Below are 12,621 nucleotides of genomic sequence, written 5' to 3'. Positions count from 1 at the left end.
GTTCAACTTACATACATACATACACCCCCTTTACTTCCCCACCCCATCCTTCTCCCTACCCACTGAGGCCTAGTGACCAACCCACAGAGGGGTGCGCCTTTGCTGGGGCAGGAGTCTAGGCGAGGCCGGTGTAGTAGCGGCTCTAATGTGTGCAAATTTTATATTAGAAAAACGTTGTTGCACATCGGGTTATCCACGGAATGGTGGGCAAAGTTAGGCAACGATTTTTTTTGTTCCTCATGCAGTACTTTGCCGCAATATTATCGAGCTACCACAGCAGTGGGATCTTGCGAAAGGAAGCTATGGAGAAAGGCGGTGGCATATATGGCGCAGACCGTAACGGCCTCTTGACCATGGCCTAGCGATTGACACGTGGATGCTTTCAAGTCATGGTGACCTCCTTCGCTGGTCACAACTTTGTGGAGGTCGACCTGCATGAAAAGGCCGCTTCCCCTAAGTGCAGCGCCAAGCAAATAAGATGGCATCACTGGGCCTACTTAAACATTTTTTATGGGAACTTAGAGACGTTGGTATTGCCTGAGAAGGGTCAGGGTCAGGGTCAGGCAAGATTAAAATGACAGTTTTGAATAAAAAGGCATTCTAGAGAGCAACTGGCCAGTGGCGTTGATTGGCGGGATGCAATAATGTACCGAGCCCAGATCGCAGTTGGCCGGGGTGGTTTGGAGTGTTATAAAAAGGACAAAACATAACTGAAACAGCAATAACCTAAGAAAGTTAATAAGTTAGTTTGACAACAAAATATTACACTGGATAATCAAACTTATTATTTTTACAGTTATGAACAATAAAGTTAGTGTCTTCTTCTTCTAATATACATTACACCAATTTTCAAGAGAACATTTTTTTTACTGTAAAGTCAACAAAATAAACCTAACAAAATTATTTTCAAACAAGACCAAGTAAAGTACGGTAATAAGGACACGAAAAAATACGTATTAGCATGCGGCAAGCTGTAGTGCTGTCTCCCCCCCCCTCCCCACGTCTTGTCATTTGCATCTGCACTGTTAATGCAAATCTTATAATTCCCATCGACTACCAGTGGTTCACAAAAAAATGTACGGACTTTTTTTTTTGGGAGTGGGGGGTGGTGGCGACGGGGGGGGGGGGGGTAACGAAGTTCTGCATCATTGTTACATTTTTCTCCAAAAAAACGGACATCATCTGCTTTCAGATCAAATTGTTGTCCGCATAAAATCACGTACAAATTGATGTTACGCTACCGTTAATAAAAACATCACAAAAATACTTTCACTCCCCCGTAAGAAACCTTGCGTTTCCCTCCCCTCCCTATGCCCTAACGCCTACCCCCTACAATAAGTCATTTGGACCAAGCCATCTGACCACACTCACATAGAAATGTTTGGACTATGAAGCAAATGAGCGGTTATGTTAACGTCACGTGAACATTGTAAATGTGATCTATAACAACGAAGCCGACTTCATATATGACCGGCCTGCATATTTTACGATCGTTAAGAATCAAACACTGTACATTCTGTACACAGAAACGAACAGAGAGCAACACTGGTTTAAAAAACTAAAAATAATCCCCAACAGTCAATGTGCGCGCACACACACACAAAGAACCAACCACAACCTGCCCTCAAGTTGTTCTCAAGACTATACAGAATTTAAAAAATATAATTATGAGAAGACACGCAAACACGACAAACACAATACTCAAAAATACCGCCGCTGCCATTCGTTAAACGAGTTGTTAGGAAGCACAAACAGTGTTTTTCTTTTCTCTTCTCTCGACTGCCCCAAGTTCATCAGCGGAACTTGAACCTGGCACCCGCGGTCATCCTGACGCTCGCTCGCTAATCGAGCATTCGATGAAGCCGAGAGACAATAAATTAGCGCGCACACTCACTGCCATTGACAATCAGGACGGGGGGCGACGGGGGGCAGAGGGGGCGAGGGGATGTGGGTTAGGTGACACGTTGCGATTAGGGGGTCATGGCTCAGGGCTCAGGTTTGGGGTTGTGGAGGCGGATTAACCAAAGACAGCGGACTCGGAGTCTCAGGATTACGCCTCGGTGCATGGGATTTGTGCGTAAGCCAAGGGTAAATGTGGATCACGGCAGAGTGTGAGCATTTTGGTTAAGAGTTTTGTGGATTGGCCGTTCGTCACTATGTGAAGGTTGCGGTCACGAGGACGGGGGTTGGGGGCGGTGGGGGGGTGGGGGGTTTGGGAGGTGTGGGGGTGGCGTGGGGATTGTGGTGGGGGGGGGGGGCGTGGGGGGTGTGGGGAGTGGTGTGGGGGGTGCGGGTGGTGTGGGTGGTGAGGGGTGTGGGGAGTGGTGTGGGTGGTGTGGGGGCGTGGGGGGTGTAGGGAGTGGTGTGAGGGTGTGGGGTGGCGTGGGGGGTGTGGGGAGTGGTGTGGGGGGTGTGGGGGCGTGGGGGGTGTGGGGGGTGGTGTGGGGGGTGGTGTGAGGGTGTGGGGTGGCGTGGGGGGTGTGGGTGGTGTGGGGGCGTGGGGGGTGTGGGGAGTGGTGTGGGGGGTGTGGGGGCGTGGGGGGTGTGGGGAGTGGTGTGAGGGTGTGGGGTGGCGTAGGGGGTGTGGGGGTTTGGGGGGTGGGGCTACGTTCGGCAGCGCGACGCGCTCACCAGGAATGACACGCGGCGGGAGGAAAAAACAACAACGACGACAACAACAACAACAACACGATTGCACGCGTTACTCGTGACGAACGTTCACAGTGAGCTTCGCGTCACCCCGGGGGGGCGGGGGGCGGGGAGGTTAACTCGGCCACGCTAACGCAGGAGGAGGGGCAAGTAAAATAACAAAGCATTACCACCACAAACTGTGCAGTGGTCTGGACGACGAGCGCTCAGCCACGGGTCCCCGCAGAGGGTGATTTCTGTTCGAAGAACGGGAGGAAAAAGCCTTCAAGGGGGAAGATGATCTGCAGATGCCTTCTGGGCCCATGCGGTCGTCGTTTCTCAGATCCATTCTCTCTGCCTTCAGAACAGCATGCTCTGTCTTCTGTTCTTGCCGTGCGCTGCGAGAGAATGACAAGCATCGTGCATTTAGTGCCACGGACCTCCGAATACACGCCAGCGCGCATCGCCGCGCCCCGGAGAAGAGGTCACGAGGCGAACAATTCGGCGGTTCTTTTCTTCGGGCCACGTTCGTTTGTGATGCGTCAATCGACGTTGTGTTTGTTGACGCAAGGAAGAGGGGTTTACGATCGCCGACTGACATGGGTCAAACCTTTGGATTATGAAACCTGTTGTTACGCGAGGTGACGTCAATAATGTGAGGGCAATTTGTGAATTGATGGATTGAACTGAATTGTATAAAACATTTCAATCAAAGATGATCTTGTGAAAAGTACACCACCGTACATGCAGTATTAACATCTACAATTACTTTACCAAGCATTTTTTCTCACTTTACAATTATGCATTTCTTACGACTAGCAGCAGACGACCATCACGGTTCTGAAAGGCGGTTATGATTTCAACTCGCAACACGCTGCGCAGTATTAGCTCACTCTTAAGAGGCGCGAGAGGGATACCACAGACAAGCGGGAAGGCCGACATGCAACGAGCAGGTGCTATGAAATGCACAGCCTCTGCGGTCCTCTATATATGAAGGTGTCATCGGCCAATTAACGCGTGCTTACGTGTGGGAAGAAACAGGAGCACCCAGAGAAAACTCACGCGTGCGAGGGGGGGGGGGGGGCAACACTCGATCCCCATACAGATGGAACAGGTGGGGTCCACATTTGCCACGCTGCATTCTCCTTGCAAGCCAGGGTATGGGCATCTCAACGGCGATGGGAAGAGAGTTTCACAACATCTGCGTGTGGTCCACCAACCCTCGCCTCCACAGTGCTGGATCAGAGGCGTGCATAGCCACCACCGCCCGGCTAAGACGGCGCCTCTGAACTACCTCTGGAGCCATGCCAATCAGCTGCGCTCACCTAAAACGTACAGTGCTCCTTGAGGCTCTGTTGAGAGTGGTCATTGCTTGTTATGCAACAAAAAAGGTGGGAAACTCACAGAAAAGAATAGACTCTTATTCAAGATTGAACTACTAACTATTAACTGTTTTTTTATTATAGCAGGTAAGGCCCACTGAGCTATACAGCTCTTTTTCAGAAGCAACCTGGCCACAAATGATAGCTTAACTCAGTGGCTTATGATGTGGAAATTTTGTATCAGCCAAATACTCAAAACGCACGTTGATTCTAAGTGTGGACAGAAAAACCAGAGGACCTGGAGAAAAATCCACGTGACCACGGGAAGAACATAAAAACTCCAAATATACAGCAGGCGTCAGGATCGCGATCAAACCCACGACCTCCTGTGTACCAGGCCAGGTAGTTAACATCTCGCCACCGTGGGTCACCAAATAGCAAAATCAAAACAAGTAGAGCAATGCAGCAAAACATATTAATCAGAGATTGAAACAAATTATTTAAAAAAAAATGATACGCGAGTAAACTGTAGCACTACTCCAAGCAGGCCTCATCATCCTCAACATCAACCACGGGCTGTCCACCGCAGGATGAATGCCTCCCTACAAGGCCCCAAGAGTCCACACATTGATCTTTTGATATTCGACCAATTACATTTTACAAAAATCGATGTCATTCTCTGATTTAATCAATTTTTTTGTATCCATATAACAGCCTTGAAGAACTGGCCCAATATAAATGAGGGTTTCCAAATCCTTGTGCACGTTGGTCTGTTTACTAGCCGTTGCAAAATTCAAGGCCACGATTCAAATCGTTTGAATGCCTATCAGCCCTAGAGTGTCTGCTCATGGCTCAGACCCGCTTTTATATTCTCGGTCAATTTAGTTTAACATTGACTGTAGTTGTGCTCACCCCGTGTCCCGGTATTATCCCCCCCCCCCCCGTTTCAGGTCACACACCAGGGTTGACATCCATTTGCACAGCAATTCAACATTTGTTTCCACGTGCAAGTGTATCCGTGTACATTTGCAATTTACCTGCATCTCTCTCTAACCCTGATTATAACTCCAATAAGCCTGGCACCGAGCATATGAACCATTGCTTTTATATCCTCCCAAATCATCATCATCATCAGCCATAATCATCTGTTGGATGAAGGCCTCCCCAATTTGTCACCATCTTTCACTGTCCTGCGTTGTAATAACTCCCAAACAATAAAAAATGTAATCGGCACAATAAAAAAAATTCATATATTTTTGGCACGTTACGATGCACTCCAATTTACCAAACAGGTCAGATCATATTCAATTAGATTCAATTAGATTAATATCCCGCTTCAATGTGTAATTTGACGGCTCAATGTGGCCAACTTAAGAAAGCGTTCAGTCAAAAGGCGCAACGTCTAACGACGGCGCTGGAGTCGTCGCTTGGCGACTTTACCTCCATGGCGCATTTTGACGGCCATTGCATCTGTGGGGTGGAAGGGGACCACCGGATGGGACGAGTGTTCGAGCGATGATGCTGCCACACGGCATGCTGGACCAACTGAGTCTCATTCTCTGCACTGTGATTCGAGGGCAGCTGAACAGCCCTGGTGTCCAAACCCTCATTCTTGATAGTGCACTGTGGAACAACATTTTTTTTTGTTCCTGGGTAGTAAGTGTTATTTCCTAATTGCTTATGCCTCAAAAGTACAGAAAATGACTATTATTCCCCACAAACTTTGCTTTTGTGACCAGGACAGTGATATTTTGTAATTTACCTATTTTCAATGAGAAAACGTGGTGTGCATGTGCCTTTCCTTCACATAAAGTCCTGGTCACAAAAGCAAAGTGTGTGGGGAATAATAGCGATTCTATATTCTTTTTAGGCATAAGCAATTAAAAAATTACACTTACTACCTAGGGACTAAAATGGTGTTACATGGTGCTATTATTATTCGTAGTCGTCGATTGTTTGTGGAAAGTGCCACTCTAAGCTCCCCACTATATTTACATTGTACATACACAACCTTCCTCGTGTACATCGTCCCCTGCCATAGGAACTACATCGTCCACCAGGGGCTTAGGGGCTCGCTGCAGTCGGCAACGACGCGTTGACTTTGTAAGCGTTTTTGCCGGCGCAGCAAAAGGAACATTTCAGCAAAATTCCCTTCTCCCAATTGTGACTCGACGAAACGCAGAGAACGGTGCGTTAGCAGATGCTGTTACCGGCAGAGGGCATGTCTTGAAGCGAAGAGCAGATCCTAACTGTTGGTGCACTGATAGAGTGAGCGGCTAGTGACCATGCCAAGGTGCTTGTCAATTGGGGTGGAGGAGGAGGTGGAGGAGGAGGTGTCAGCCAGAAATGCTACCAGACAAAAGCAAACGAGAGAAACAAAAACAACGGGAAGAAGTCACACATGAGAGCTGAAGGGAAATGAAAGAGATAAGACAGTTGAATAAAGCAGACTTTCGTAGAAGCTTTGAAAATGAATAAAAATTAATAAAGTTCACTCATGGGGAGGCAGATATATTGTTGTGTGGAGAGAGGTTACTGAGTGATGGTGGTGGTGGGGGCCTTCACAGCCATCGGTGTTTGTCTTACCAGATTCTTGGTAGGAGGACATCCTGTGGCCAGGGTCCTTCTGAAGCTCCACCTCCTTCAGAGCAAACACTGAAATGACTGAGCACGAGTGGAAACACGGGGGAGGGAACACACGCACACGCACGCAGAACCGGGGGTTGATGCTCCAACACCGTACACATAGCCAACCGTGCTAATCGGAGGTGACAACTTTTTTTTGCTGTTACTGAATATCGTGCAATACGAAAACGACCACGATGATAATCTTGTTGATGACGGTGGCGTTGATGGTCGAATGCGATGACGATGACGACGACGACGACCCACCTTACCTCGCTTCCCTCGTCTCGTTTGATGTCCCCTCCCGCCCGCTCCACTCTCAATCTCTCCCACCGCTCCTCACCGTTCCCCCCCTCTCCTCGTGCACAATCACCATCTCCGCTCCTTTTCCCTACTTTGCGCCTTGCATTGGAACAAACTCCCCCTCCACCCGAAGCAAGTTGCACCGTCCCCCTGTCGAGTTTCCGCTCCTCCCTCAAGACTCCCACCTCCTCTTACTGGCCCATCCTTCCCTCCATCCCTAGGCACCCACCGTAATTCCTGTACCCACTAAACGTCCCTCCCCATACCCCATCCCTATTCACCGCATCACTTTTAGTTACCCTAATTGTACCACTCATAACCCTTGTAAAGCGCAATGTAAATGTAAGGTAAGACGATGCTCACGGTGCCACACTTACTGTCTGGGAGGGAGTGCACCTCTTCCCCGAAACTCTTGAAGTAGGGACGCTTCAGAGCATCCTCCGCCGAGATCCTCGTTTTGGCTTCGTACTGGAAACAGCATGGGGAGGAGGGGGGGGGGAGATGCGCAAGTCTCACTCAGGGCGGCGATTAGCACGGGTTGGCAATGTACGGTGCGAAGGAAGTTCAACGCGCACACATACAAGCGTGCAAATACAATGGCCGCGTTTCATTTGATTTAGAAAATCTGCAGATCGCAAGTTCGGCAAAAAAAAGGCAAACCTCGGTGGAAAATGTAAAAAAATCGTGGGAATAATAAGAATAGCACACGTGGGGTGTGCTTTGGAAGGCAAGAATGATCGGTTAATGACGTACGTCTTATTGATAGTTAATGGCAGTTTTTTAATGTACATCTCAATTTAGGGAATACATCAATGGTTGGACACGTGCACACAACTAAATGCACCCTCACCAACCCAGCGCAGATGAAAGAGTCCGTTTTGCCTGAGGTACGTCCGACACCGCGTTATTCTATGAGCAACTGCACCTTCATTGAGAACATAATAATTAAAAAAACTACAACCCATGTTGGGGGAGTCACATGGTGTGGGGATTGCATCATTGCGTTGTAGCATGACGTCATGGCATGAGGTAATTGCTCTTCGGGCATGAGTTTTGAACTTGGCTTGGGAGCATGGCTGCTGATCTCAGACACGAGTCTGCTGCTGTCGTTAATCATTGAATCCAGAACAACACACTAATCAATAACACTGCCTCCATGGCATGGAGAAACTTCATTGCCACAAACGTCGCCTTTGAGATATATTTTTTGTTAAGGCCACAGTGTTTTTGACGAATGTGTCGAGGATGTTTTTGTTGTGAACTGTGAATTCCTTCTCGACACGAGTGGACAAATGATTTTTAAAAAACAATCTGAATTCCAGCCCTAATTTATGATATACACTGTGTCCAAGTAAACACAACTTCATGATGATACTGGTAAATATACACATGCTTCAAGTGTTACAAATGTACATCCTAAGTCGTGGAACTGCTTATATACCTCCTACAATGTCTAACCCACAAACAGACGTAATTTGGCAAAAACACAACTCGATGGATGCTCGACATGGAATATTTTTTTTTATCAACTTCGTGTTAAAGGCATTTAGAGTATTTGGCTGCTATACATTTCCACATGATAAGCCACTTCATTGGGCTATTGTTTGTGGGCAGGTCGCTTCTGAGTAGGCCTTAACCCGGGTAAAATAAAAATACAAGAGATTTCAGTTTTGTTGCCAGAAATAAGGGGAAAAACCTATTCTTATATTTTGGTACTGGCAAAGGAGGTCCCATGATGAAATACAAATTCAGTTCAGCTTTAGTAACTTGTGGGTGAAACAAATATTTGTATTTATTCCTGTAAATGCTTATTCGGGTTAAAGGTCAAACCCCGATGGAACACGACCAACGGGACCAACACCGCAGGACGCTAGGTGGCCCGTAAACTCTTTGCTCGACTTTCAATCAACGTGAACCACGTGGTGGGCCAAACCCATGTGCCCTCCGCACACACAAGGTGATCCCGTATGCTGGCCAATGAACGTGTACAATACAAGTGGCCAGGGATGCTTCCGCGGCACAATGGTCAGCAGGCTGGGCTTCGGCAATCCAGAGGTCGCCGGTTCAATCTCCCGTCGCGACGGTTGAGACAATAGTTTCTTAAATCCCCCCCCCCCCCCCACTGCCTCTGTCCACCCAGAAGTGTACGTGGATAGAGCACTGTTGTAATTTATATTGCTACATTAACCCCCTCTGGTCTTCGCACCTGATAGGCTCAGGGTGATGATATGATGATATCACCTTTACTCAATGGCATACCGAAATAGGAAGACGTCTTCACAATTCTGGCTAATCGCTTGATGATGCTGGTTGTAATCAGCAGCGGAACATTGTACTCCAATTGTGAATGTTGTGGGTTTACTCTCCAACTCACCGGTGTGCTGTACTAGCAACGAATTGGCATGTTTTGTTTACGTGACAATCCTTACTAATTGGCTGCGTCGGGTGGTGGTGGGTTTAACAACACGTTTATATTTCCACGACCTAACCTTTATTGTGGATAACATTGGTCACGAAAGCCTACGCGTCAAACAGAGCAGTTAGTCGACTGACAAGTCGCACGGTCGGGTAAAGTGTGGGTACTCGCATCTCCCACGACATCCAAGCCATTGCGTAAGAGTCGGTCAAATACCCTCTCGCCGGGACTCTCCAGAGCTCCCTCCAGTGGAGGCCCTTCCATTAACGGTGGCGTCAGTGAGCACTCATAGGGCTGTGCCATCATTACCTCCTCCTATACAGTAGAACCCCCACTCTTAACGACGGTAATTGGTTCCACGACAAAATCACCAGAGATTTGCCCGTGTATGGAAGTAGGCGTGTCATTTTGCTCATATAAACTCCTTGTGGTTCGTGAATCGGGATTAATCGTCGTATCGTTTCCGCTCAGTCGATCCGGTACCCAACTCAAAGTTGATCGGGCAGCCATCTTGAAAATGTCGATTGATTGGTGATCTATTAATTGGCGAGCAATACTTGGATCGGGTAGTCTTGTGACACACCCCCTCATTTGATTGGTTAACATCAGCAAGATCGGCAATTCCTGTCGCAGTCCGCTTTTATTGTACTACAGGCGCCCGCTCGCACCATCGGCGCAGGCGCTCTTACCAGCAGGAACTTTGAGAGCAGGTCCAGCCCGTCCACGTCCAACCTGCACAAACGGAAACACATCGCACGCGCGGCCGTCAGCGACACTCAGCATGTCAGTGCGGCGAGCAAGACTCAACGTCGCCGACTTGACAGTCAATTGCGCGCTCATTCGTTGATGCATTTGGCGTCAGGGGTGGCGCATTGGGTAACACTTGTGCCTGACACAAGGACATAGGTTCGATTCCTGACACGGGTGCCTCTCTGTGGATAGATTGTTTGTTCTCTGCCTGTTCTGCATGAGTCTCTTGCGGGTTCTCCGGTTTTCTCCCAAAGCAAAAAAAACAAACTTACAATGTAACTGGCATTGACCAAACATCCTAATTGAAAAATATAAAATACCTGCAAATTACTCAATTTGGAATTACTGCAACATGGCCCCCTTGCTGCAAAATTTTGGCAGGACCCTCCTGAAACGTAGCCTTGAGACTCAGCGACGCTTTCCTTGGTGAACAAGCACAACGCGAATAATTGGTGGGGCACACGAGAGTTCAATTCACACTTTGGCACAGGGGGCATTTACATTGAAGCCTTGGCGGAAGTCATGGGGAGAACGCCCGAGTCGAAGCACTGCCCTCGGGTCTTAAAATGTCTTCTCTCCTCCCACAGAGGTTCGTCCACTGCGTTTTCACACGTGATAAGAGCATTTCACTCGCGTAGAATATTTATTTATTTGTTTATTTTCCGCCCACGGTAATTACACCAAGATCCAGAACAAGGGGACGGCCTCGCTCAACCTGCTGCTGCTGCTGCTGCTGCCAGATCGTGGTCGCGCTCGATGGTGTGGACATGAAGCCTGTGCAGGAGGCCGCCTGGCTCGGGTGATGAATCGTGCGGCGACACCCGGAGGAACGTTTGAAACGGCCCCATTGATGGCAGATCGCCACAGTGGCGAGATGTTAACTACCTCGCCTGTTATACAGGAGGTCGTGGCTTTGATCCTGTATATTTGGAGTTTGCACGTTCTCCCCGTGATCAAGTGGATTATTCTTCTGGTCCTGTGGTTTTTCTCTGCTCATTTGGAATCAACGCGCGTTCAGAATATTTGGCTGCTATACATTTTCACGCGATAAGCCACTTTGTTGAGCTATCATTTGTGGCCAGGCCGATTCTGAAAAAGAGCTGTGTAGCTCAGTGGGCCTTACCTGGTCAAAAAAAATAGTTTAGTTTTAGTAAGTTTAGTCAGACTCCTATTGCACCGACGTCGCATGCCATGTGGCCCTGAGGTCACGGAACGCGAGTTGCACGCAGACGGCCGCAATTTAAAAATCCCGGCTTGAGGGGGGTGGGGGGGGGGGTGACTCAGCCATGCATTCAGTGGTCAATGAAATAACAGTGGGGGGTGGATAGAGCCCTGCCACAAGGAATGTGAAGTTTCCCCCACCGGTAGCTCAGGCATGCACAGACAAGAGAGCACCACTGCCCTCACTCTCGTTTGAGGGTTGAAAAACCCTCAAATGAGAGTCCAGTGGCAAGAGGGCAGGATGCGCCAGGATACGTACCGCGGCGCGTGGGTGATCATGGGCTCGGAGCGGTACTTGGGGAAGTTGTAGGACTTGTACTCTTCATTTGACGAAATCCCCGGCCACATGTCCTCTCTGGGCGAGCCTGCAGCAAGAATGCAAGCGACGGTCGGCGCGCGGCAAGACGTGTGTCAAAGTCATGACACGTTTATCGCCTGCAGTTACCGATCATCTTCCTTGTTTGTCCTTCAGGCAGGGTGGCACCGTGTTCAGCGCTCAACTCAGAATTGGAAGTTTCTGAGCTTAAATCTCAGCTGATGGCAACAGTGCTGGGAAGCTTTGCAAGTGTCAGCTCCCAGCAAGTTGGACATCATGATATTTGATCGAGAGCCCTTTTAAGCGGTCCCAGATGGGGCATCCCAACGCACTTCCGAGGGCGCACGATAAACGACATGCATCAGTATCTCATCTCAAACATCTCAAAAAGGGCACCCCCAGAGGCAGCTGTCTGTGTGCGGCACGAGGTGCTCGAACAACGTGCGGCTTAGCAACAACACGTGGGAGAGCAGCAGCGCGGGGGAGAGCAGCAGCAACACGCGCACTCGTGCCCAGCGCGAGCATTACCCAGCATCCTGAAGATGAGGTGCAGCTCGTCCTCCACGGTGGAGCCGGGGAAGAGGGGTCGTCCTGCCGCCATCTCAAAGAATATGCAGCCCACGCCCCTGCGAGGAGAGGGGGAGGGGAGGGGGGCGGCCCGACATCGTAATGAGAGCGAAACGAGGCTCGGAACGTAATGTTTTTCGTCTGGGAAAGTGATGGGTGGAAAGAAGCCGGAGGCGAGACAGACAATTAAGTTGCACGAGGTCATTTGGACAACTGTATGCGCCTGGATAGGCTTTGACGTAACGTTCTTGAGTAACGTCGCGGACAGGAGTATAAGTGGAAGGAGGGCCATGATCGCCGACGTCTTAGAGAAAGGACGTGACTCAGAGGGAGACGCCATGTGTACGTATGTATGTACGTTGAACTTATTTCGCACCGAACTTAGCCAACCGTGCTAATGGGAGGTGTCACATGGACGCCGCTGAGGATAGCTTGTGCAGACTCGCAGACTCAGAGGGGCAGTGCAAATGTGG

At 49.1% G+C, this 12,621-nt stretch overlaps 1 protein-coding gene across 4 annotated transcripts in view; it reads right to left on the bottom strand.

Moving 5' to 3' along the window:
• Positions 1-2,479: 2,479 nt before the first annotated feature.
• CDK17 (cyclin dependent kinase 17) overlaps positions 2,480-12,621 on the bottom strand; it is a 135,083-nt gene continuing 124,941 nt past the window's right edge. For 2 of the 4 annotated variants that reach the window (XM_061563070.1, XM_061563071.1), the window contains exons 13-19: positions 12,110-12,207; positions 11,525-11,630; positions 9,984-10,026; positions 7,256-7,346; positions 6,537-6,614; positions 6,161-6,299; positions 2,481-3,026 (exon numbers count right to left, since the gene is read on the bottom strand). In XM_061563070.1, the coding sequence (XP_061419054.1) occupies positions 6,196-6,299; positions 6,537-6,614; positions 7,256-7,346; positions 9,984-10,026; positions 11,525-11,630; positions 12,110-12,207 (520 nt within the window). In that variant the 3' untranslated portion in view covers positions 2,481-3,026; positions 6,161-6,195. Of the gene's footprint in view, positions 3,027-6,160; positions 6,300-6,536; positions 6,615-7,255; positions 7,347-9,983; positions 10,027-11,524; positions 11,631-12,109; positions 12,208-12,621 lie in introns of all 4 variants that reach the window. The other 2 variants (XM_061563072.1, XM_061563073.1) reach the window with 2 other exon arrangements.

Source organism: Lethenteron reissneri, chromosome 30 (assembly GCF_015708825.2).
Source record: "Lethenteron reissneri isolate LAM-NWPU_2019-01 chromosome 30, ASM1570882v1, whole genome shotgun sequence".
Classification (NCBI taxonomy): Eukaryota; Metazoa; Chordata; class Hyperoartia; order Petromyzontiformes; family Petromyzontidae; genus Lethenteron; species Lethenteron reissneri.
This window is presented reverse-complemented; position numbering and strand designations above follow the sequence as displayed.